We start from the raw sequence: 25,338 nt of genomic DNA, 5'->3' as shown, positions 1-25,338 counted from the left end.
AGCAGCAGCAGCAGCCATGGCTGTGGTGGCCAGAGGTAGGTGAGCTGGACCTGGGGAGGGGCGAGGACGGGGTTGTGGGCAGCTCTGGCAGACGCTCCCCCATGCGCCTCACTTGGCAGAGGCTGGGATTGGGCATGAAGGGCACGTGACCCTCTAAAGGACTGCTGCCCGTGCTCTTCGCAGTTAAACCAGTAGAAGGAGGCAGTGCCCAAGCTCTCTGGGCCAGTCGGGCCTCCAGTCCCACGCCACTCCTCATCACCACCTTTCACCCTTCTGCCTGTACCTGAGCACCTTGCTTGCTGCACTTCTGATGAGCTAAGAGCCAATTTGCCCAACGTACAGGTGGGGAGAGAAGGGTAAGAGTGGGGTCTGACTTGCCAGGGGGATTCATTGGCAGAGTGGGGTCTGAGGGATACTCTGATCTGTAACCCTTTGAGCTGTGCACTTCCCCACCGGCCCAGGGCAGTGAGGATATGGCTTCTCAGCCTTGCGTCTGCTCCTGGCCCCTATCCTTTTCCCAGCATCACTAACAATCCCTAGTTCTGGGCCTGCTGGGTACAAAGGTCATTGATGTTTGTGTATCTCCAAGGTATGCCTAGTTCCTCCTGGGTTCCAAGAGTAGTGGTGTGTGTCTGTGGGTTACTGGCAGAGTTGACTCTACACCTCAGTGTTTCTGCCCCTTAGAGAAGTCAGCTCTTTCTCAGCTGCCCAATGTCTGGGTTCCCTCACCCTGGTAATATCCACCCTTAACTCTGAAAACTTCACAGACTCACTTCCTTTTACTCCAGCAGTATCCCAGTAATACTGTTGCTGGCTAGGGACTTTTCCACTCTCTTCGTCAGCTGCCTGCCTCTTACCCAGGAGTCCCATTTCCTACTGGTGCACCCAAGATGCTAAACCTGTGAGGTCTGTGACTGTCAGCCCTAGAGCTGCTGGTAGTGATGACAGAGGGACTTGGGAAAGAAGACTTTTCTTTGGCTGACTTTCCAGGCCCTGCACAGGCCTGGGAGTTAGGACTTGGGGAGAAAGACTGGACCCTGAAATAAGAACTCATGACAGTCATATGCCCAGAAAAGCTTTTTTTCCCCTAGATTATCTCAGAAATCTGGCTTGGTGCCTTTGTATTTTCCATTATGCAGAAAATTTTCTTTGTAGATTTCATCTGGGCAGCTTCTGTCCTGCCCCCCACTTAGGGTAGCAGTAGCTCTTATTCTTTTTGCCTTGCTGCCATGTGCTGTTGGCAGTGTTCTGGGGCTTTGTAAACATATGAGATTCTGGGTACACTTCAGGTTAGGTGATGAGCCTATTTTGCGGATGAAGTGAATCCTAGAAGTGAGTCCTAGTTAGGTAGGGTGCTGCACAGTAAGTGACCATGTTGGGGTTTTTACCCCATTGTCTTATTTCCAATCTAATGTATTTGCTGGCTTCTCATTGCAGAGGCTTCTCTTGTTGTGGAGCATGGGCTCTAGGGCATGTGGGCTTCAGTAGTGACTGCACGTGAGCTCAGTAGTGTGGTTTCTGGACTCTAGAGCACAGGCTCAATAGTTGCAGTGCACGGGCTTAACTGATCCTCAGCATGTGGGTTCTTACTGGATCAGGGATCGAACCTATGTCTCCTGCATTGGCAGGTGGATTCTTGACCACTGAGCCATGAAGGGAGCACAAAGCTGAATTCTATTGATATGAGTTCCACCCAGACATCTTGAGTTTGTTGTTCTCTTGACAGATGTGGTCCATGGAAGAATCTGAAGTTTTCTCACACCTAGGTTTGTGAGCTCTGTGGAGGTGCATGCTCAGAGGAGACAAAAGAAAGAAAGAAATTAAAGGAGAGAAGGAAGAAAGAAAGAAGGAAAGGATAAGGAAAGAAGAAAACAATTCTTTCTCAGGGTCCGTTAATGAGGAACCGGTCAATCACATGCTGTGGGGACAGGGCCAGGTGACGAATTAAGCCAATTATAGGATGCCATGCCACTGCCAGGATGCTTGGTCCAGGACTGGACACATGATCTGAGATGGTCCATTCAGAGCCCTCCCTTGAACCCTGATGTCTTCTGAGCTTCTTTCCTTGTTGGTTAGTTGACTTAGAGAGATAAAGGCGTGAGGCAGGCAGCTTGAGACTCTTTCACTAGGTGTAGAAACCTGAGGGAAGAAAGCTGTCAGGCTAAGAGAATCAAAGAAGAGAGAAGGGGAAGCATGAGGAAAGAGTGAACTGATGCCTTCTGATTTCTTGGGTCCAGTCCCTGAGATCTTTGGATCTGTTCTCGTTCCTGTGTCCCGGATACTTGTATCCTTCCAATAAGTCTCCCCTTTCTTGAAGCCAGTTGGAGTTGGGCTCCTCTCGTTTGTGCTTCAGACTTGATTCTAGATCCTGCCCGGTTGTGATGTACCTTCCTGACTCAAAGAGAGGCAGCCATTCATATGAGCTCCATTGAGATGAAATCCTTTATTCTTTGCTGAGGACAGGGCTTGCAGAGCCCCAAACCCTGTGCCTCAGCATCCCTGGGAGGGAGTTTCCTCTGTGTGTGTGTCTTTGGAGTGGGTCTGAGTGATTCCTGAAGCAGCCCAGCATTTACACTGAGGGAGCCAGGCTGAGCCTATAGTTTCCCCAATCAAAAACTGTGAAATATGCTCTCAGGAAGATGTCGCCCAGGATCCAGGTCTCTGAGGGGCTCCTGTCTTCTGTGCCCCCATGAAAGCTGATAAAGCAGATATCTTTAGAAACCTGGGGGAGACAGGAATACACACCAGTCAGCGCGAGCACTTACCTGCCACTCCTCTCAATATCCAGAGCACACAGCTTTCCCATTTTTTCCCCTTCTTTGGGAAGAATCAAGTGGCTCTCACAGCAGCTGCAAAAGTGAGGATATAGGAGCAAGAAGGGCCAAAACATGTGGTTGCCATGACAGAGGGGTGTGGGGAGGGGAGGATTGGGAGTTTGGGATTATCAGATGCGAACTAACATTTGATATTTAAATAATAAAGCCCTACTGTATAGCACAGGTAACTGTATTCAGTATTCCATGATAAACTGTAATGGGAAAGAATATAAAAAAGAGTTGGTATATATTTGTGGGCTTCCCTGGTGGCTCAGTGGTAAAGATTCTGTCCGCAATGCAGGAGATCGATCCCTGGGTTGGGAAGATCCCCTGGAGGAGGACATGGCCACCCACTCCAGTATTCTTGCCTGGAGAATCCCCTGGATGGAGGAGCCTGGTGGGTTACAGTTCATGGGGTCTCACAGAGTTAGGCAAGCTGAAGCGGCTAAGCAGCAGCAGCATGTATATATTTGAATATATATAAAACTGAGTGGCTTTATCTCTGGGCTATCTATTCTGTTCCATTGATCAATATTTCTGTCTTTGTGCCAGTACCATACTGTCTTGGTAACTGTGGCTTTGTAATAGAGCCTGAAGTCAGGTAGGTTGATTCCTCCAGTTCCATTCTTCTTTCTCAAGATAGCTTTGGCTATTCGAGGTTTTTTGTGGAGAAAAGGGAACTCTCTTACACTGTTGGTGGGAATGCAAACTAGTACAGCCACTATGGAGAACAGTGTGGAGATTCCTTAAAAAACTGGAAATAGAACTGCCTTATGATCCAGCAATCCCACTGCTGGGCATACACACTGAGGAAACCAGAAGGGAAAGAGACACGTGTACCCCAGTGTTCATCGCAGCACTGTTTATAATAGCCAGGACATGGAAGCAACCTAGATGCCCATCAGCAGATGAATGGATAAGAAAGCTGTGGTACATATACACAATGGAGTATTACTCAGCCATTAAAAAGAATACATTTGAATCAGTTCTAATGAGGTGGATGAAACTGGAGCCTATTATACAGAGTGAAGTAAGCCAGAAAGAAAAACACCAATACAGTATATATGGAATTTAGAAAGATGGTAACAATAATCCTGTGTACGAGACAGCAAAAGAGACACTGATGTATAGATCAGTCTTGTGGACTCTGTGGAGAGGGAGAGGGTGGGGAGATTTGGGAGAATGGCATTGAAACATGTATAATATCATGTATGAAACGAGTCGCCAGTCCAGGTTCGATGCACGATACTGGATGCTTGGGGCTGGTGTACTGGGACGACCCAGAGGGAGGGTATGGGGAGGGAGGAGGGAGGAGAGTTCAGGATGGGGAACACAGGTATACCTGTGGCAGATTCATTTTGATATTTGGCAAAACTAATACAATATTGTAAAGTTTAAAAATAAAAAACAAACAAACAAACAAAAAACTGAGTGGCTTAGGTACAGAGCAGAAACTAACACCACACTGTAAATCAGTTCTACTTCAATGTATTTTTTAAACAAAGAACAAGAATGGCCCATAGTTCCCCTCTCATACTGCTGTTTCCTTCCTTCCGACTCCTGCTCTCTTTTTTTCTCTGCTAAGAATGCCTGTTTAGCTCTCCATTGGCCACAACCCATTATTTTTTCTAAAAAAAATGTTTAACTTTTTAATGGAGGATAGCCAGTTAACAGTATTGTGATAGTTTCAGGTGGGCAGCAGTGGGACTCAGCCATACATATACATGTCTCCACTCTCCCCCAAACTCCCCTCCCATCCAGACTGCCACATAGCACTGAGCAGAGCTCCCTGTGCTACATACTAGGTTGTTGTTGGTTACCCATTGTAAATAGCATCGTCACGATGCGTTCTTTATACTCGCTCAGGCCGTCTAGGAAACCTTTCTGGTCCCACACTCACACTATTTGGCCACTCCAGGCTGGGTTGGGTGACTTATCCTGAAGCTCCCCTGGTCTGTATCCCACATCACCCGTCATCTGCCCCTGGACCCTTTGCACAGCCCCCGAGGCTGCCATTTGTAAGGAATCCAATATAGACTACCTCAACCCAAGCAGGCTCCCTTGTTCCTCATGAGGCTGGGGTGTTTAGGATTTCTGCAGTTCCCTCTCTTCTTCAAAGCCTCTTTTGAGCCCATCAGCCTGCTCTGAACTCCCACAGGGAGCTGACATGAAGCCTCCAGCATGTGCTGGGGCTGAGCAGTCACTGTACACCCTTCATTTACCTTAGCATCCAACTTCCCCACAGAGGGGTCAGTACCAACTCACAGAGTGTGAAGTTGCAGCGAAGTTCTAGGGTAAGCATGTAATTTATGATCTCAATCTGGAGACTTTCGAGTTGGGAAGGGGAGACTGTTAACCCCTATGGTGGGACAGCACAATGAGACTGTCCCCAGACATCCTTCTTGTCACCTGTTCTATTTCAGGGATTGCTAGAGCTGACTTTCCATGTTTCTGCATCTGAGGTCTCTGTTGAATGGAAGCTCTGTGAGGACTGAGGCCTTAGAGTTCCCTTCTCCTTGTGACTCCCACCAGACTGCCCTTTACTCTCACGTGGTTGGTTTTGTGGGAGGCGCTGGCCCAGCCACAGGGGCTCAGCAGCATCAGCCATGGTGTGGCTTGGCCTGTAGAGGTCCCCTTCCTCCCAACAGCAGCCCAAGAGTTCTTGCAAATCCCAGATTTGGGAACCAGCCCCCAAAGTTGCCCCCTCACCTTCTGGAGGTAGTATTTAGGGGACACTGGGAAGTCCATGCCATTGATAGTGAAGATAATAGGAGGCAGGGCCTTGGAACGGTCACATGAAATCAAGCTGTAAAAGAAAGCAGGAGAGAGGTTGGCCCAGGTGATCCTTGGTGTGTGGGGAGCCCAAGAATGATCCTGTGGCATGACCCTTCACCTGGCTTTTCTCCTTGGGATTGGGCTTGGTGTGTTTGAAGATGTTGCGGACCACTTGAGTTGGGCCAGCCAGCACTGAGCTCCCGCTGTCCACAATAGCCTGACATCCGCCAGAACAAGCAACCACCATTTTGTTTATGGAGATGCTGAGAGACAGAGGGACAAAGCAGGCACCAGGGTCACTCTGAAGTCTCTTCAGTGACTGCCCCCTGGCTGACTGTCTCCTGAAAAGCCCTTCAGCTCTTACCCTGACTCAGTTTTCCTTTTCTCTGGTCACATCATCTTTTTAACTTTCTTTCAATTCTTGCCTGCACAGGCTCTTCTGTGTCTCAGGGCCTGAGTTTGTGCTGGTTTCCTTCCTAGAAGACTCCAGCTCCTTGGTCCAGCTAATTTTTCCTCATCTTCCAGGTTAATTGCCACTTTGTCAAGAAAGTCTTCCCCCGAGACTAGATCAGGCTCCTGTCTTGCTCACTCTCTGTAGACTCTTCCTCGTGTCCAGCATGTACCCAGGTGGTAATTCACTGTGTGTGTGAGTCGTTTCATGCACGTCTGCCTCACTAGATGTGAGGGCAAGTTGGATCCTCAGGGCCTCCCTCAAGTGCCCAGCACACAGGTGATGCACAATGAATGTATGTTGAATGAATGAATGAGGAACACCCAGAGACCTGTATCTGTGTCTCACCAATGATGGGTCGGTCCATACAGTGAAGATGGAGGTGTCTAGGACAGCAGATGGTCAGAGTGGTGGTGGGGGAGACACAGGCTGCCCTGGGAAAGTTTGTCTCCCAGCACCACCCCCTCACCCGGCTCAGACCCTGAGGCCCCTGGTAGGGGAGCGTGAGCAGACCCGGGGGCCTCCAAAGAGCAGGAAAGCTTTGGCCTGAGGGCATCACAGAGAACCCCATCAATTATTGCCCCTTGTTCTCAGGCCACTCCTGGATCCCAGCTTCCTGACTCAGTCACAGCCCTGCCCCACTGTGTGCCCGGTTTGGGCGGTAATTAGCACTGGTCAGATGGGGTGTCTCTTCTTATGCGTTGCTCTCAGGTCTCAAGACTGCAACCAAACTCTCTTCACTGCTGGGTAACTTCTCTCTGAGGAGACCAGTTTTCCCAGTTTTTCAGGACTTTCTCAGTTTTTCAACTGGCAATTCTGTGTACTGAGAACACTCTAGGTCCTGGGTGGCCCTGGTCAGTAGGTCATCTTAACACAATCCTGTTCAGGTTGGTGAAATGCCCCCTGATCCTCTTTTCACCACACTAGAGGGTCCTCTAACCAGGCTCCCTACCTCACAGCACAGGAATGCAGCCCTCCCCCAGGCCTTCTGGACCCTTTCAGAATCCTGGTGAGAGGCCTGATCAGGAGCTCTGGGGCAGTTATGAACCCATGGGTGATGTGTGTTCCTGTGTGTGTGTTTGTGTGCATCTGTGTGTGTTTGTATGTTTGCCTATGTATGTTTTTATATGTGTCTCTGTATGTTTTTATGTGTGCATGTGTGTGGAGCGTATGTCTGTGTGTGACTGTGAGTGGATTAGTGTGTGTCTGTATGTGTCCATGTGCATGTGTGGGAGCATCATTTGGGGTGGCCCTCAGAGGGGGAGGCTTACCGGTCCACGGCTATCTGCCACAAGTGGGCTTGGGTCACTGGTACCCACTTGAGATCCCCGTTATGGTAGGCATAGTCCACCCCACCAAGCAACAGCAAGCTGCTCTTCTGCGGCCAGCTGAAGAGAGAAGGAAGAAGGGGCTCATTGGAGGAGAGTAACACCAGGCACTGTCTGAGGACTGCGCTTCTTCACCCATCAGAGGCACTGCTACGGTCTCCATTTCACACATGCGGAAACAGATGCTTGGAGAGCTTGAGTGCCTGACCAGGGTTGGTCCCCATCTAATGAGTGTTACAGAAGAGGTTTGAAGCTGGGTAGCCTGGCTCCAACCAGGCCTGGCTCCGACCACCCATCCTTCTGAAGAGGGCCTGGACCTTTCCAGCCACCTAAATGCTCAGATATATCCTCAGAGGACTCTATGCTGGAGGGGTCGGGCTTCCTCCTTGTCTAGCCTGTCATTTTTCAGAAAAGCTGATGTCTGAGGGTTCAGGGTCACCCACGGTTGGCTTCTCTTGCCTGTGACCTGTGCTGTCTATGGGACTTCAAGCTGAGCAGGCCACCCACCTCCATTCTCCCTGTCTTGAAATTCCTAATATGTTTCGAACAAGGGGTTCCACATTTTCATTTTGCGTTGGTTCCTGCAAATTCTGTAGCTCGTCCTGGGTTCCCAGTGAAATGTTAGTGAGGAAGGAAACATTCCCACCATCCCTCTCCTTCTGCATCAAATTCATCAGCAAATCCTGTTGCTTTTTCCTCCAGCCATATCCTGGACCATTTCTCTCCCTCCTACCTCCATCCCGCTCAACCAAACTGCACCCTTGAATCCATGAGAATGGTTGTGTTCCAGTGAAACACAACCATTTTTTATTGACAAAAACCAGTGATGGGGCCAGTTGTGATCCTGCGGCCATAGTTCTCCTCGGATAGACTATCACTCAGGAATCTTCTGGATGAGGTGGCCTACACTTTTTCATGCAACTGAAAGCATCTTACAGCTCGTTTGGAGGAAAGGCTTGTCCAGCTCAGACTTACCTGCTCAGGAACAAGGCAAAGACAGGTTGAGAAATGACTCCTTGTCTCTTCAGGTTGTCGAAGAGAGGGTTGGCTTCACGCCTGGTGAGGCTGGGGTAGGCCAAGCCCAAGACACCATCATAAGGTGAATTTTCCAGGAACCCACCAATCTTACTCTTGGTCAGGCCAATTGTCTGGTTCTTGGCAACAGCTGTCCCAATCTGTGAGACAGGAGAGTGTTCCTACATAAAGGGTTGGGAAGTGAGGCTGGGCTGTTTGGTGCAAATGCCATTAGCACTGCAGAGAAGAACTGAGGCCTCAGTTCAGGCCAATTGTCTGGTTCTTGGCAACAGCTGTTCCCAATCTGTGAGACAGGAGAGTGTTCCTACATAAAGGGTTGGGAAGTGAGGCTGGGCTGTTTGGTGCAAATGCCATTAGCACTGCAGAGAAGAACTGAGGCCTCAGTTGACCTCAGATGGGTAGGACAAGCTGGGATAGGAATTGGGCTTCCATTTGTGTGGGGCTGTGGATTTTAACAACACCTGCTTCTCCTGCAAACACCATCTCAGTGAGTCAAATTGATTTCATGTCTTCCATACAGGTGGGGCAACCAGACTCAGGACAGGACTGAATGGTCCCCCCCTAAGGATACAACAAATAGAGAGCAGACTAGTCTTCTCTTTGGCAACACTATGATCTGATGGGCTTCCCTTGTGGTTCAGACAGTAAAGAATCTGCCTGTTAATGCAGGAGACCCAGGTTCATTCGCTGGGTTGGAAAGTTCCCCGGAGAAGGAAATGGCAACCCTTTCCAGTATTTTGCCTAGAGAATTCCACGGACAGAGAAGCCTGGCGAGCTAGGTCCATGGGGTCGCAAGACTAAGTGACAAACGCTTTCACTTTCATGATCTGATGACAAACATGAACTGAATTAATTGCAATGGACTGTGGATTCTACACATGCCCAGGAAGACAGAAGCCATTATGCAGTGTCACTGGCTGGGTTCTAATGAAAATTCTGCCTGGATATCAGGCTTTTGGGGATGTGCACACTTGTGTGTGAGTGCCTGTGTGTGTGAGACAGAGAGAGAGAGAGACCGAGACAGAAAAACACAGGGAGAGCATACTCAGGCACTTTGTGTGTTGGTGGGCAGGCCATAGTTTTTATTAGTCTTAAAGGCCCCTTAGAGTGAGAACCCTTTTATCAGGCCCATCTTATATCTGTGACTCCTGATTCCCCTGCCTGGATACCTGAAGCCCTGTGCTGCCCCAGGGGCCCCAGATCAGTTTTATCCTCTCCCCAAACCTACACCTACTTGAGTCCTGAAGATCAGTGAAGCTCCACTTAAAAAATATGTGACCTTGGCAAGGCTCTCGCTCTGTGCACCTCATGTCCCTCGTCTTTATCCTGAGCTAATAATAGTATCTCCTGCCTGGGGATATTGCAGGATAAAACAAGTTATTACCATGAAAGTGCCCTGTAGAGCCTGTGAATATAAAAGGGGGTGCTTTATTGCCCCTTCTTCCTGCTCCAGCAAAATGAACGTTGGGTAATGGAGATGCAAGTCCACACCCCAAGCCCCTCTCTGGGGTTCGTTGTTTTGGGAGTTTGTGTGTCAGCAAGGGAGCTGTCTCCCCAGGGACAGGGCCCTGCTGGGCAGGTGGCCAACCACTAGGGGATTTTCAGAAAGACAGTCCCTTCCAGCTGGTAGTGCATCTGTTTTGCAGGCATTGGTTGCTCCCAGGGCCAGCCCGGACTCAGCCCCTGGTTCCCCCATTACCCGAATAGTTTCACTGGCAAGAACTCCTGTTATCTTTCCAAAGCCATAGTGGAGGTCGAGTTTCCTCCATTTGCACTGGAAGGTGGTGGACATCTTGGGGGTCATATGTCCAGTATGCAACTGCCAACACAAGAGATCCATATCTGTCAGATGCCAAGGATGGAGAAGGGGGGTGGGGGAGAACAAGATGGGTGGGGGGCAGGCACTCACAGCAGGAGGGACTTTGGCAGTAGACAGAGGCCACCCACAAGTCAGACGAGCCCGTGTCAATGATGACCCAGAACTCTCTTTTTTTTTTTTAATATAAATTTATTTATTTTAACTGGAGGTTAATTACTTTACAATATTATATTGGTTTTGCCATACATCAACATGAATCTGCCACAGGTATACATCTGTGTATATACACCTGTATATACACAGGTATATACCTAAAGGTTCGTCTAGTCAAGGCCATGGCTTTTCCTGTGGTCATGTATGGATGTGACAGTTGGACTCTGAAGAAAGCTGAGTGCCGAAGAATTGATGCTTTTGAACTGTGGTGTTGGATAAGACTCTTGAGAGTCCCTTGGACTGCAAGGAGATCCAACCAGTCCATTCTGAAGGAGATCAGCCCTGGGATTTCTTTGGAAGGAATGATGCTAAAGCTGAAACTCCAGTACTTTGGCCACCTCATGTGAAGAATTGACTCATTGGAAAAGACTCTGATGCTGGGAGGGATTGGGGGCAGGAGGAGAAGGGGACGACAGAGGATGAGATGGCTGGATGGCATCACTGACTCGATAGACATGAGTCTCAGTGAACTCCAGGAGTTGGTGATGGACAGGGAGGCCTGGCATGCTGCGATTCATGGGGTCGCAAAGAGTCCGACACGACTGAGCGACTGATCTGATCTGATACCTACCCCCCGGAGAAGGCAATGGCACCCTACTCCAGTACTCTTGCCTGGAAAATCCAATGGATGGAGGAGCCTGGTTGGCTGTAGTCCATGGGTTTGCTAAAAATCAGACACGACTGAGTGGCTTCACTTTCACTTTTCACTTTGATGCATTGGAGAAGGAAATGGCAACCTACTCCAGTGTTCTTGCCTGGAGAATCCCAGGGACAGGGGAGCCTGGTGGGCTGCCATCTATGGGATTGCACAGAGTCAGACACGACTGAAGTGACTTAGCAGCAGCAGCATACCTACCCCCTCCCCCTGTTACCCTCTCAGAAGTACCATATGTTTATTACTGGTTAAAGGAAGTCAATAATTTATGCTAATATTGTTCTGAAGCAAGACTTTCAGTGGATAGGGTAAAGAGGTTCAAACATAAAATGAAAAACCTTTAGTAAAGCCCTATAGCCTTAAAAGTTGATAACATAAGTTTGTACTATTTAATTATTTTCCTTTTTTCCCCCTTTTCTTTAAAGGAATCGGTACTTCCTGGCTCTTTCAACTGAAAAGCCTAGAAGGAATGGCAACTTGGCTACGGTGACTATCATGAGGTCTATCATGCGGCCTCTAAATTCTATTTCCCACCTTAAGGTCCATGGATTCTTGAAGAGATGACTGATTTCAGGACTGGGCCAAGGAATGAACAAGATAAGCCTGAGAATTTTGAAGGACCAGACATGTGAGGGCCTTCAAAGGTTAGCAAGAGCTGAACAAAAAGTTTAGGAATCCATTTGATAAGGCCGAAAGTGAGACAATTTTAGTATCAGATCAAATCCACCGAAACAAATTAAATATATAAAAATTCAGAAGTTCCAAATGTTAATAGCTAACATGTAATTTGTCACCGTGGCAGATTGCTAGGGCACAAAGTCACCATCATGGACACTCAGAAAGGGAAATAATCATCAATATTTATGTTATTTTTGTTTGTATGAAGCATATTTCATGTAACTATAAACATTTGAAAGAATGCTCTTATTAATGGAAGATTTCCAGGAATTAGATTTAGCAGTGGTAGAAAGAAGAAACCACTGTTTTGCAATATTCTCATAAATTAGTGGATCTTGGCCGAGATCATCTATGGATGATAAAACCATAAGATGAAAGGTCAAAGGTGAAGTTTATAATGCATGCATGAGGTTGGCAACATCAGGACCCAGTGCATCTCAGCATACATCAAAGTGAGGCAACTAGCGATTATGTCTCTTAAGTGATGCCATAAGAAATATTTGTGACTACAAATTAAATGTTACAATAAAATTTGTTGAACATAAGTCTAGATCTAACTACCAGTTTTCAGGGAAATACATAGATAAAGGAAGAGAGAAGCAATCCTCTAAATCAGCAGTGTCCAGCTTTTTTTGGCACTAGGAACTGGTTTCCTGGAAGACAATTTTTCTAGAGACGTGGTGGAGGGGGTGATTTCTGGATGATTCAAGGGTATTACATTTATTGTGGACTTTATTTCTATTATTATTATGTTGTAATATATAATTAAATAGTTATAAAACTCACTATAATACAGACTCTGTGGGTGCCCTGAGCTTGTCTTCCTGGAACGAGACTATCCCATCTGGGGGTGATGGGAGAGCGATGGGGAGCAGCTGAAAATACAGATGGAGCCTCACTTGTGTGCTGCTCACCTTCTGCTGTGTGTCTGGTTCCTAATAGACCAAAGACTGGTACTGGGCCTGGTATTGGTGTTGTGGACTCCTGCTCTCAGCATAAGACTTGGGACTTTCTATGAGGCACATCACATTTTAAACAAATAAATGATATAAAAAGAAAGGGGGAGAATTTTATTTATTGAAAGTCTTAGAACAACCAAATGCAACATCCAAGTATTCATCCCCTAGACCTAGATTTGAATAAGTAAACTATAAAGGATTTTTTTTTTTTAGAGGATTAGGGAAATTTGAACATGGACTAGATATCAGATGTTAATTTTATTTGGAAGAAAATAGCACTTGTGGTTATGTACATTTTATGAAATGGTACTCTCTTCCTTGGGGTTCCCAGGAGGCTGAGTGGTAGAGTCTGCCTGCAATGCAGGAGACATTATTTTGATCCCTGGGTTGAGAAAAGCCCCTGGAGAAAAATGTTGCAACCCACTGCAGTATTTTTCCCTGAGAAATTCCATGGACAGAGGAGCCAGCAGATTATAGTTCATGGGGCCACAAAAGAGTCAGACTAAACAACAACAACAGCAACAACTACAACAGCAACAATAACAGTCTCTTCTTAAAATACTTCAGCAAACATGAATACATAGCAAAACCCAAAATTTAAATGAGGGTGTGCTTTGATTTAAAGAAATAGATCTGAGTATTTGCTATGGATTGAATTGTGTCCACCCTCAAGTTCAAAAGTTGAATCCTTAATTCCTGATGTAATGATTTTAGGACGCAGGGCCTTTGGGAGATCATTAGGTTGAGATGAGGTCTTAATAGTAGGGCCCTCATGATGGGATCAGGGACTTCATAAGAAGAGCCCTCTGAGAACTTCCTCTCTTTCTCTCTCTCATTCTCCTCTCTCTCCCTCCTTCCTGTCCCTCTTCCTTCTCCCCTCCCTCAATATCCCTCCCCATCACGTGTGAGGACACAGCAAAGAGAGAACTGTCTGGGCCAAGAAGAGGGTTCCCACCAGGAACACAACTGACCAGCACCTTGATCTTGGACATGTAGCCTCAGGTCTCTGACACCCTGGGTGGACTGAGAGAGTAGTGTTGTAGTTCTGATCTCGGTGAGGCAGCAGTGCGATGTGGTGTGAAGCAAGATCTTCATTCCCTGCCAAGGAATTGAACCTGGTAGCCAGGATGAGAACCAGGAATCCTAGCCACCAGACCAGCAAGGGCTAGAGGCTAGAAGCTATTTTTCCTTGGATCTTTGTCCCCCAGTGAAAAATGCCTTTATCATGGAGGCAGAAACTGTAAATGAAGGTACAAAGTTTCTTATTAAAGACATAGAACAAGTGGGAGAGCACACAGAGAAATAAATGGTTTGTACAGATGAGATGGAAGCAAGGCAGAGATGCACACCTGGAGAGAAAGAGGATGGGCCTAGTGAGTAGGAGTTCACTAAAGAGGCGATTAAGTTATTTATATAGGTCCGTTCTTCAAGGTCTTTGTCTTCCTTCAGGCCAATTATCTGATCTCTTTTTCCATACCTGACTCACCCTGGGAACCTCCCCCGGGTGTGCATGCACCCCTCAGCCCCTCAGGATCTGGACGTGAAGGCTTCTGGGAGGAGCAAGACTCAATATTTTCATTGTTATTCAGACGCTAATTCGTGTCCAACTCTTTGTAACCCTGTGGACTGCAGAACGCCAGGCTTCTCTGCCCTTCACTATCTCCTGGATTTTGACAGGAGGATGTTGGAACCCACCAAAAAAAAAAAAAGAAAAAAAAAGATACCCCATGTCATAGGACAAGGGAGAAGCCACAAAGAGATTGTAGGAGGGGCACAATCACGTTGAAGTCAAATCCCATACCCACCCGGTGGATGACCCATAATGGAGAATAATAATGCCAGAGAAGTTCTCACACTTTTGCGAGGGCTCTAGGCCCCATATCAGACTTCCCAACCTGGGGATCTGACAAAGGGACTCAGAATCCCTAGGGAATCTGACTTTGAAGGTCAGTGGGATTTGATTATAAAACTTCCACAGGATTGGGTGAAACAGAGACTCTTGGAGGACACAAACAAATCTTTGTGTACACTAGAACCCAGGGGAAAGGAGCCGTGACCCCATAAGAGACTGAGCCAGACCAGCCTGTGAATTTTGAGGGTCTCCTGTGACAGCATTTGTCAGCTCTGGCCTGCTGTGTGGACAGGGGCACGGGTAGCAGCGGTCCTGGGGGTCTGTGTTGGCATAAGTCCTTTTGGACTTCACCTTTAACCCTACCATAGAGCCTATAGACTCCAGAACTGGGCTGTCTCAGGTCAAACAACTAACAGGGAGGGAGCACAGCTCCTCCAGAACTCTTGCCTGGAAAATTCCATGGACAGGGGAGCCTGGCGGGCTACAGCCCATGGAGTTACAAAGAGTCCCAGCACATCCCAGTGGTGCTCAGACACGACTGGGCCACTGAGCACACAGTGCAGTTTACAAATGATAATAAGACAGCCAATGGTTTCTGTTGTAAATTCCCCAGGCCAATTACTCTTCACACAGTGCTTTCATTAATTCCAATGTTAACTCTCATGTGTTAAGATTTCCATTAAATTTCAATATATGTAAATATTAGAAATAAGCAAATCCAATTCCAAGCATGTATATCGTTCCCAACTAGGGATCAAACCTAGGCCCCCTATGGGGAAGCGCAGAGTCCTAACCCATGGGGCCGCCAGGGAATTCCCTTCCATCATTCAGTTTAATTCACAATAGCTAGGACCATGGAGGCAACCTAGACGTCCATTAGCTGATGAATGGATAAGAAAGCTGTGGCACATATACACAATGGAATATTACTCAGCTATTAAAAAAGAATACATTTGAATAAGTTTTAATGAGGTGGATGAAACTGGAACCTATAATACAGAGTAAAGAAAGTCAGAAAAACACCAATGTAGTATATTAATGCATATATATGAAATTTAGAAAGATGGTAATGATGACCCTGTATGTGAGACAGCAAGAGACACAGATATAAAGACAGACTTTTGAACTCTGTGGGAGAAGGTGAGGGTGGGATGATTTGAGAGGATAGCACTGAAATATGTATATTACCATATGTGAAATAGATCACCAGTTCAAGTTCGAAGAATGAAGCAGGGCACTCAAAGCCGGTACACTGGGACAACCCTGAGGGATGCAATGGGGAGGGAGGTGGGAGGGGGGTTCAGGATGGGGGACACATGTACAGCCATGGTGATTCATGTCAATGTATGGCCAAAACCACTACAATATTGTAAAATTCAGTTCAGTTCAGTTCAGTCGCTCAGTCTTGTCTGACTTTTTACGACCCCATGAATCGCAGCACGCCAGGCCTCCCTGTCCATCACCAACTCCTGGAGTTCACTCAGACTCATGTCCATCGAATCAGTGATGCCATCCAGCCATCTCATCCTCTGTTGTCCCCTTCTTCTCCTGCCCCCAATCCCTCCCAGCATCAGAGTCTTTTCCAATGAGTCAACTCTTCGCATGAGGTGGCCAAAGTACTGGAGTTTCAGCTTCAGCATCATTCCCTCCAAAGAAATCCCAGGGCTGATCTCCTTCAGAATGGACTGGTTGGATCTCCTTGCAGTCCAAGGGACTCTCAAGAGTCTTCTCCAGCACCACAGTTCAAAAGCATCAGTTCTTCAGCGCTCAGCCTTCTTCACAGTCCAACTCTCACATCTATACATGACCACAGGAAAAACCATAGCCTTGACTAGACGGACCTTTTTTGGCAAAGTAATGTCTGCTTTTGAATATGCTGTCTAGGTTGGTCATAACTTTCCTTCCAAGGAGTAAGCGTCTTTTAATTTCATGGCTGCAGTCACCATCTGCAGTGATTTTGGAGCCTCAGAAAATAAAGTCTGACACTGTTTCCACTGTTTCCCCATCTATTTTCCATGAAGTGATGGGACCAGATGCCATGATCTTTGTTTTCTGAATGTTGAGCTTTAAGCCAACTTTTTCACTTTCCTCTTTCACTTTCATCAAGAGGCTTTTTAGTTCCTCCTCACTTAAAATAAATAAATCAGTTAAAAAAAAAAAAACTCAGTCCCCAAAACTCCTGAGGTGAAGCAGCTCTCTCAGCGTGGAAGAATGCGCCACCTGCTGGAGACATCAGAGGACTCCGCTTTGCCACAAGTCATCAGGGAAATCTGGGTGTGTCGCCTTTATGAGGAGGTCTAGCACTTTCTGGATGGCTCAGATGGCAATGCAGGAAACCCGGGTTCAATCCTTGGGTCAGGAAGATCCCCTGGAGGAGGGAATGGCAACCCACTCCAGTATTCTTGCCTGGAGAATTCCATGGACAGAGGAACCTAGGGGCTACAGAGTCAGACATGACTGAGCTACTAACACCGCAAGCCTCACCAATGAGCAGAAAATTGGACTGAAGATTTACTGAGTATGGCCCTGCCCGCCAGAGCAAGACCCAGTTTTCCCCAAGTCAGTCACTCCCATTAGAAAGTTCACACAAGCTTCTTATCCTCATCCATCAGAGGGCAGACAGAAGCAAGAACTAAAATCCACATCCTTCAGAATGAAAAGCACAGTTACAGAAACCTAACCAAAGTGATCACATGGATTACTGCCTTGTGTAAGTCAGTGAAGCTATGAGCTATGCTGTGCAGGGCCACCCAAGATGAACTGGTCATAGTGGAGTGTGAAGACAAAACGTGGTCCACTAGAGAAGAGAATGACAAACCACTTCAGTATTCTTGCCTTGAGAAGCCCATGAACGGTATTAAAAGGCAAAAAAAAAAAAAAGACTCATTATGGCCTGACGTTATCCCATGTCTTTTTACCTACAAGGAGCCTTTCTGCACATGTGTGGTGTCTCCCTTGTCCCAAAAGAGCGGGGAGTGGTGATCCCTTAAACCTTTAACCAAACAGCGTTTGGCTCCTCTTTGTCCTTGCCATGACTATTACCTTAAGGTGTTTACAAGAGGTAAACACTGGCTATTTACCCTGTTTCTGTTATTACTCCCATTTTGGAGGGCAGAGAGGAGGCTGATTGTAAATGCCCTAACTGGATCCCACCTAACTCTTGTCTCAGAAAATGCTAACAGTTGTGAGTATCCTGGCTGAAGCCCACATCTTGTGCCCCATGAACTGCAAACAGGAGGCCAGTTGTAAATGTCTAGCCTGGAGCCCATCTATCTCCTGCAGTTTTTGATGCTGTGTGATGAAATACAGGGCTCATGATAGCATGCTTTTTAATTTTTGTTGTGTTTGAAATCTTTTTGTAATAAGAAGTTTACAAAATATCCATTTTGAAGTTTTTGTCTTTAGTGATGCCCTGAGGGTCCCAGAAAAGCAGTTTTGTGCATGCCCAGTGGTTGGAGACCCACTTGCTCATTCGTTACTCCAGCTCTTCTCCTGTTATCTGATCACCTCACCCAACTCCAGACAACCACCCTTCACATCCCCACCCCACCGCTACCTGCTTGGTCATTCAGCCGAGCCAGTTTAGGGCCTGGAGGTAGAAGGAATGAGGACTATTTAGAAAGAATGAACCATGATGCATGAGACAGGGTGCTCGAGGCTGGTGCACTGGGATGACCCAGAGGGATGGGATGGGGAGGGAGGTGGGAGGGGGGTTCAGGATGGGGAACACATGTACACCTGTGGCAGATTCATGTCAATATATGGCAAAACCACTACAATATTGTAAAGTAATTAGCCTCCAATTAAAATAAATTTATATTAAAAAAAAGAAAGAATGAACCATATATTAAGGAAGAGGTAATTGAATAGTAACAGGATCCTCTCAATTTGTTTCTGAAGCTTGTCTCAGTAATCTTCGGATTAAGACTGTATGACCTGCAATCAGGGGATGGTGTGTACTGGAAGCCATAATTTAAAGGACTGTCTCTGATCTGAATGTAAGGGGCTTTTCCAGGTACTGTTAATTAGCACATGCACAGTAACACTGAAGGGAAACTGACTCTTGGATTAACTCCCACTTACAAAGACCCTACACTGGACTGGTCTATAGAGAGGACTGCTGACCTCCAACTCACCTTAATATGCTCAAACAGAAGAAGCCACACTTACGCCAGGATGAGAAGATGACACCGGAAGTAGACAGCTTACCCACGATGATAGACCTAATTCTTGTGATCATTTATAATGTCTTGTTGACTTTTTGGACCTTTGCCTGTAAATCAAATGTTTTCTATCATGGACATGGCTGAATGCTAGTTTTAAAAACTGATTCAAAAGAAAAAATCGATTCAATCGTTGGGTTGTGGCTAATTACCTGTGTCAGGCAATGGCACCCCACTCCAGTACTCTTGCCTGGAAAATCCCATGGACGGAGGAGCCTGGGGAGCTGCAGTCCATGGGGTCGCTAGGAGTCGGACACGATTGAGTGACTTCACTTTCACTTTTCACTTTCATGCATTGGAGAAGGCAATGGCAACCCACTCCAGTGTTCTTGCCTGGAGAATTCCAGGGATGGGGGAGCCTGTTGGGCTGCCGTCTATGGGGTCTCACAGAGTCGGACACGACTGAAGCGACTTAGCAGCAGCAGCAGTAAGTCTAGATTACCTTGGTGAATTTCTCTACTACAAGATTCTAATTAGCTGACCGTTACAAAATTAATTTTAGCAGAAAGAAAGTTCAGTCCTGTTCAGGCTACTCTTGATATTACTAAGTGGGATCCTCTCACCTGTCCAATTAATAATACCTGCTCTGACCCTGGACATAATATGAATTTTCCTCTAAATTACTCAAACTCAATCAGAACAGCAAGCAAAAATTAGGAATAAAACCTCTAACATTTATAGGATGGATTTATACAGTTAACACTAGGCTGTGGTCATTTAAGTTTTCAGGTCACCCTTTATCTGGGGAACAATTAAATTATACTAAGGGTAACTGGGTTAGTAACAATAGGAAATTAGGCTGGGAGCCTTATGGACAGGGCCAATATATAATTTCCCTGAAAGATAAAGATTGGTGTAGAATAGACTAAGTCAGATGTGAGAATATACTGGGCTACACCTAATGCAAGTTCTTGGTTTAATTCTTACTTATGACTTTAATAATACCACTAGCTCTGTTATTTGTATTTTGTCTATTTTGCAAGATTGCTGTTTCTTGCATGACCAAATGTGTGACTGGAACTGCAATGAAAATGAAGACTAGGTGACTTGGAGCAGTTGATTTAATATATAGTTGCCTATGCCTTTGGTGTTCAGTCACTCAGTCCTGCCTGACTCTTTGCGACCCTATGGACTGCAGCATGTCAGGCTTCCCTGTCTTTCACCATCTCCCGGAGACTGCGCAAACGCATGTGTGTTGAGTAGGTGATGCCATCCAACCATCTCGTCCTCTGTCATCCCCTTCTCCTCCTGTCTTCAATCTTTCCCAGCATCAGTGCTGTGCTGTGCTGTGCTTAGTCACTCAGTGGTGACCGACTCTTTGCGACCCCATGGACTGCAGCATGCCAGGCTCCTCTGTCCACGAGGATTCTCCAGGCAAGAACACTGGAGTGGGTTGCCATGCCCTCCTCCAGGGGATCTTCCCAACTCAGGGATCAAACCCAGGTCTCTGGTATTGCAGGTGGATTCTTTAACATCTGAGTCACCAGGGAAGCCCTCCCAGCGTCAGGGTCTTTTCTATTGAGTCTGCTCTTCTTATCAGGTATCCAGAGTATTAGAGCTTCAGCTTCAGCATCACTTCTTCCAATAAATATTCAGGGTTGATTTCCTTTAGGATAAACTGGTTTGATCTCCTTGCAGTCCAAGGGACTCTCAAGAGTCTTCTCCAACACCACAGTTCAAAAGCATCAATTCTTTGATGCTAAATCTTCTTTATGGTCCAATTCTCACATCCATACATGACTACTGGAAAAACCATACCTTTGACTATATGGGGACTTCCCTGGTGGCTCAGATGGTAAAGCGTCTGTCTACAATGTGGGAGACCCGGGTTCGAGCCCTGGGTTGGGAAGATCCCCTGGAGAAGGAAATGGCAACCCACTCCAGTACTATTGCCTGGAAAATCCCATGGACAGAGGAGCCTGGTAGGCTACAGTCTATGGGGTCGCAAAGAATCGGACACGATTGAGCAACTTCACTTTTGACTATATGGATCTTTATTGGCAAAGTAATGTCTCTGCTTTTTAACATGCTGTCTAGTTTTATCATAGCTTTTCTTCCAAGGAGCAGGAGTCTTTTAATTTCATGACCACAGTCACCATCTGCAGTGATTTTGGAGCCCAAGAAAATAAAGTCTGTCACTGTTTCTATTGTTTCCCCATTTATTTGCCATGATGTGATAGGCCTGGATGCCATGATCTTAGTTTTTGAATGTTGAATTTTAAGCCAACTTTGCCACGCTTCTCTTTCACCTGCTTCAAGAGGCTGTTTAGTTCCTCTTTGCTTTCTGCCATAAGGCGGTATCATTGCATAACTGAGGTTATCGATATTTGTCCCGGCAATCCTGATTCCAGTTTGTGCCTCATCCAGCCCAGCATTTTGCATGATGTACTCTGCATATTGAAAGGGAGATTAAAGGCAGGAAGAGAAGGGGATGACAGAGGGTGAGATGGTTGGATGGCATCACTAATTCAATGGACGTTAGTTTGAGAAGGCTCTGGGAGTTGGTGATGGACAGGGAAGCCTGGCATGCTGCAGTCCATGGGGTCACAAAGAGTCGGACATGACTGAACAACCGAACTGAGTTGACTTGAACTCTACATATAAGTTAAATAAGCAGGGTGACAATATACAGCCTTGATATACTCCTTTCCCAATTTTGAACCAGATAGCTCTGAGAAATTGCTCCAAATAAGCAGCAGGGAAAGTCAGTATATACAAGATTTTGTTGAAGGAGGAATACGTGCAAGCAAGCAAATATTTTTCCAAAACGTTTCTGGGAAAACTCGTCTCATGAAGCTTTTGCTACTCACAAGGAATACTCATCACTTGAAGGGTTTTGGTGTTTTTCTAGATACGAGGAGACACAGGAATTGGGCTCATAAAATTGTCTCCTGAAAATATCTATTTGAAGATTTGTCCTATCAATTTTTCCTTGAGTACACACTGCCTCATATCTGCTTTCCATCATGAATTCCCCTCAGGGGGAGTCAAAAATCAGTACCTGCTGCAACACAGGCTTTAATCCTTTCCGAGGCAGATGGCTAGTGCCCATGGCAAGTGCGTATGCCATTAGTGATTGTAATAGTGTCACTCTAGATATGAGAAGATACAACAAGAGGGAATTTTTTCATGGACCATACCAGATCCCATGTGGTCTAGAGCCCTTTGGTTACTGTTGATGGACTTAGTCCAGTAACAGCACATTGGGTGGCCTACTAGCAAAATCTTTGCCTGACCTGGAACTGAAACTTCCTAGCACCATGGGATGAAATGGTCACGAAATGCCTCCCAACGTATGGTCAAATTTATGACCATGTGGGGCTTCCCTGGTAGCTCAGCTGGTAAAGAATCAGCCTGCAAAGCGGGAGGCCTGGGTTTGATCCCTGGGTTGGGAAGATCCCCTGGAGGAGAGCATGGCAACCCACTCAGTAGTCTTGCCTAGAGAATCCCCATGGACAGAGGAGCCTGGCATGCTGCAGTCCATGGGGTAGCAAAGAGTAAGATACAACTGAGCCCCTAAGCACACACGCATGAGGCTCTATCAGATACAAACTGGCAGTTGCCACAATGCTCGCCATATACCTCTTCCAGGAATAAATACTGGTGCAGCAGCTGGTGATTTTCAACCTCCCCTGAAAGGAGTTGAGGGTCTAGAGCAGAAATGAGGCACTCTGGGCTCAGGAAAAAGCTGGCAGGACAGATCTTCAAATAGATATCCTCAGGAGGCAATTTTGTGAGCCCAATTCATAGAGATAGAACAAAAAATGATGGTTGGCAAGGACTTGGGGAAGGGAAGAATGGGAGTTAATGTTTAATGGGTACAATGTTTCAGTTGGAGAATGAAAGAATTCTGGAGGTTGATGGTGATGATGCTTATACAACAGTGTGAATGTATTTAATGTCATAAAATTATACACTTTAAGTGTTTAAAATGGTAAATGGTAGCTCAGTCAGTAAAGAAGTCACCTGCAATGGAGGAAACTGGGATTCGATTCCTGGGTTAGGAATCACCTGGAGAAGGAAATGGCAACCCACTCCAGTATTCTTGCCTGAAAAAATCCCATGCATAGAGGAGCCTGGTGGGCTATAGTCCACGGGTTTGCAAGAGCTGGACGTGACTTAGTGACGAAACCACCACCACAATGTTTTACCATAATTAAAGGTAAATGACATATTTTAAAGGTAAATTACATATTTTTACTTTTGAAGTATTTGTGTCTGTGTATTTAAAGTGGATCTTGTTGGCAGCAGTAGATGAGTTTTGTATTTTCTAAAATCCAATTTTAAAATTTCTGCCCTTTAAGGGATGTTTAGACCACATACTTTTAATATGACTATTACTGTAGTTGGGTTTAATTCTCAAGTTTCTTCTAGTCCACTTTCATTCTTCCCCAGTGGCTCAGATGGTAAAGAATCTGCTTGCAATGCAGGAGAACTGGGTTTGATTCCTGGGTCCCTCTGATCCCCTGGAGAAGGGGATGGCAACCCACTCCAGTATTGTTGCCTGGAGATTTCCATGGGCAGAAGTGCCTGCTGGGCTACAGTCCATGGGGTGAGAAGGAGCTGGACATGGCTGAGTGACTAACACATACATGTATTCCACTTTCAGCCTCCAGATCATAGATTTTAATTTGACCTGAGGATGTCAGCTAGGCATTTTCCTTGCAATTCCCTCTGACAGGTATGCTGTGACTCAAGGTTGTGCTCTGCATCTACATGTTGGGCAGCTATCTTGCCTGAACCTGCTCGCTGGGGTGCAGTTACAGTTGCCTGAGGCTCATGCCTAGAGTCTGAGACACATGGGACCCTGGGTAATGGGGCTGGTGGGCAATATGTCTTTTTCCCTCTGGCAATTTTTATTATTACTTGTTTGAATCAATGTATTTATGATGTGCCTCGGTGTAGTTTTCCTATTTCTTGTGTTTGGGTTAATTGATTTTTTGTATCTGTGGTCTTAAAGGTTCCATCACATTTGGAAATTTTACACCGAGTTATTCTTCAGGAATTTTCTCTCTTATCTCTTGCTTCTTTGGAACTCCAGTTATATATTTTAGTGTTCTTGGAGTTGTTTCAAAGCTCCCTGTTGCTCAATTAATTTTTTTGCCTGTATTTTAAAAGTTTGTGGTTCCTTTTGTATAGTTTCTGTTGCTGTTTCTTCAAGTTTACTGAACATTTCTTCTGTTGTATCTAATCTGCTGTAATTTTCATTCTGTATACTTCATTCCTAGAATTTTGATTTGGACCTTTTTAATATTTCCCATGTCTTTGCTTAAAATGTTCAATTTTCTTTAGCTTCTTAAATGTATGGAATATGATTGTAGTAACCATCTTAATGTCCTTCCCTGCTAATTCTGTTATCTGTATTTTTGAATGTGTTTCTACTGATTAATTTTCCCCCTCATTATGGATCATATTTTTCACTTCATTGTATGTATATAAATTTTTGATTGGATGTTGGATGTTAGGAATTTTATGCTTTTGGGTGCTGGATTTTTTATTTTAAAAAATATTTCTGGCACTATTTGGGGACACTGTTAATTTCCTGTAAATAGTTTATTTTTTTTTTACAGGCAAGCTGTTCAGCTTTGTTAGCTGAGAGGAGACCAGCCTTTAGACCAGGGTTACTTTTCCCCGTTCAAGGCAATATCCTCTTCAGCACCCTCTTGATGTCCTGTGAATTATGAAATATTTCCACTCTGTTAGGTGGTGACACAAATTAGTCTTGGCTCAAGTTGAGGCTCCTGGATTGTTTCCTCTAATCCCGACCAGTACTATGAACACTCAGCTGAAAATAGGAGTGGCATCTCGATAGATTTCCAGAGTTCTCTGTGTTAGCACTCTCCTGTGAACTCTGGCTACCTAGAACCCCAGATTCCCAGCTTGAGGAGACTGTAGGGCTTTGCTTGGATATATGCTTCCTGTTTCAGGCTTGGAAACAGTGTCTAGACTTGGAAACATTTGGAACATTGTCTAGAGTTGATTCTATGTAGAGCTCATTTCCTTTGTTCCTCCCTCTGAGGAATCTATCCTCTGTTGCCAGATGTCCAATGTTTGAAAACTGTTGTTTTGTTTAATATGTCTGCTTGGGTGTTGTTTGAGGTAGGAGAGTAAATCTGGTGCCTGCTCCTGTTTTTTCTTTTTTTATTCTGTTGCAAAATCGTGTCCAGCTCTTTATGACCCCATGGACTGTAGCACACCAGGCTTCCCTGTCCTCTACCATCTCAGAATTTGCTCCTGTTCATGTTCGTTGAGTTAGTGATGCTATCTAGCCATCTCATCCTCTGCTGTCTTCTTCTCCTGTTCTCAATCTTTCCCCACATCAGGGTCTTTCCCAAAGAGTTGGCTCTTCAAATCAGGAGGCCAAAGTTTTGGAGCTTCAGCTTCAGCATCAGTTCTTCCAATGAATATTGGACTCTTCACGACCCCATGAATCGCAGCACGCCAGGCCTCCCTGTCCATCACCAACTCCCGGAGTTCACTCAGACTCACGTCCATTGAGTCAGTGATGCCATCCAGCCATCTCATCCTCTGTTG

The 25,338-nt window shown here is 45.9% G+C and overlaps 1 protein-coding gene across 1 annotated transcript; it reads right to left on the bottom strand.

Annotated features, from left to right (window-relative positions):
* Nucleotides 1-2,569: 2,569 nt before the first annotated feature.
* LOC109554105 (pepsin F-like) lies at nucleotides 2,570-11,601 on the bottom strand. The gene is made up of 8 exons (XM_019954415.2): nucleotides 11,528-11,601; nucleotides 10,309-10,391; nucleotides 10,105-10,247; nucleotides 8,346-8,545; nucleotides 7,314-7,430; nucleotides 5,710-5,854; nucleotides 5,526-5,624; nucleotides 2,570-2,722 (listed from the first exon to the last, which is right to left on the bottom strand). The coding sequence occupies exons 1-8, from the start codon at nucleotides 11,599-11,601 to the stop codon at nucleotides 2,570-2,572; spliced, it is 1,014 nt and encodes a 337-aa protein (XP_019809974.2).
* Between the last annotated feature and the right edge of the window lie 13,737 nt (nucleotides 11,602-25,338).

Source organism: Bos indicus, chromosome 29, assembly GCF_029378745.1.
Source record: "Bos indicus isolate NIAB-ARS_2022 breed Sahiwal x Tharparkar chromosome 29, NIAB-ARS_B.indTharparkar_mat_pri_1.0, whole genome shotgun sequence".
NCBI classification, from domain to species: Eukaryota; Metazoa; Chordata; class Mammalia; order Artiodactyla; family Bovidae; genus Bos; species Bos indicus.
The sequence above is the reverse complement of the archived record's forward strand: the minus strand, read 5'-3'. Positions and strand labels throughout refer to the sequence as shown.

Excerpts from the sequence above, each read along its gene's own strand:
- LOC109554105 (XM_019954415.2), bottom strand. The coding sequence starts at position 11,601 with ATGATAGACCTCATGATAGTCACCGTAGCCAAGTTGCCATTCCTTCTA. Across the intron at positions 10,248-10,308 it reads AAGTCCCTCCTGCTGTGAGT|ATATGGATCTCTTGTGTTGG; the intron begins GCCTGCCCCCCA and ends GGCATCTGACAG. Across the intron at positions 2,723-5,525 it reads CTAAATACTACCTCCAGAAG|GTTTCTAAAGATATCTGCTT; the intron begins GTGAGGGGGCAA and ends TGTCTCCCCCAG.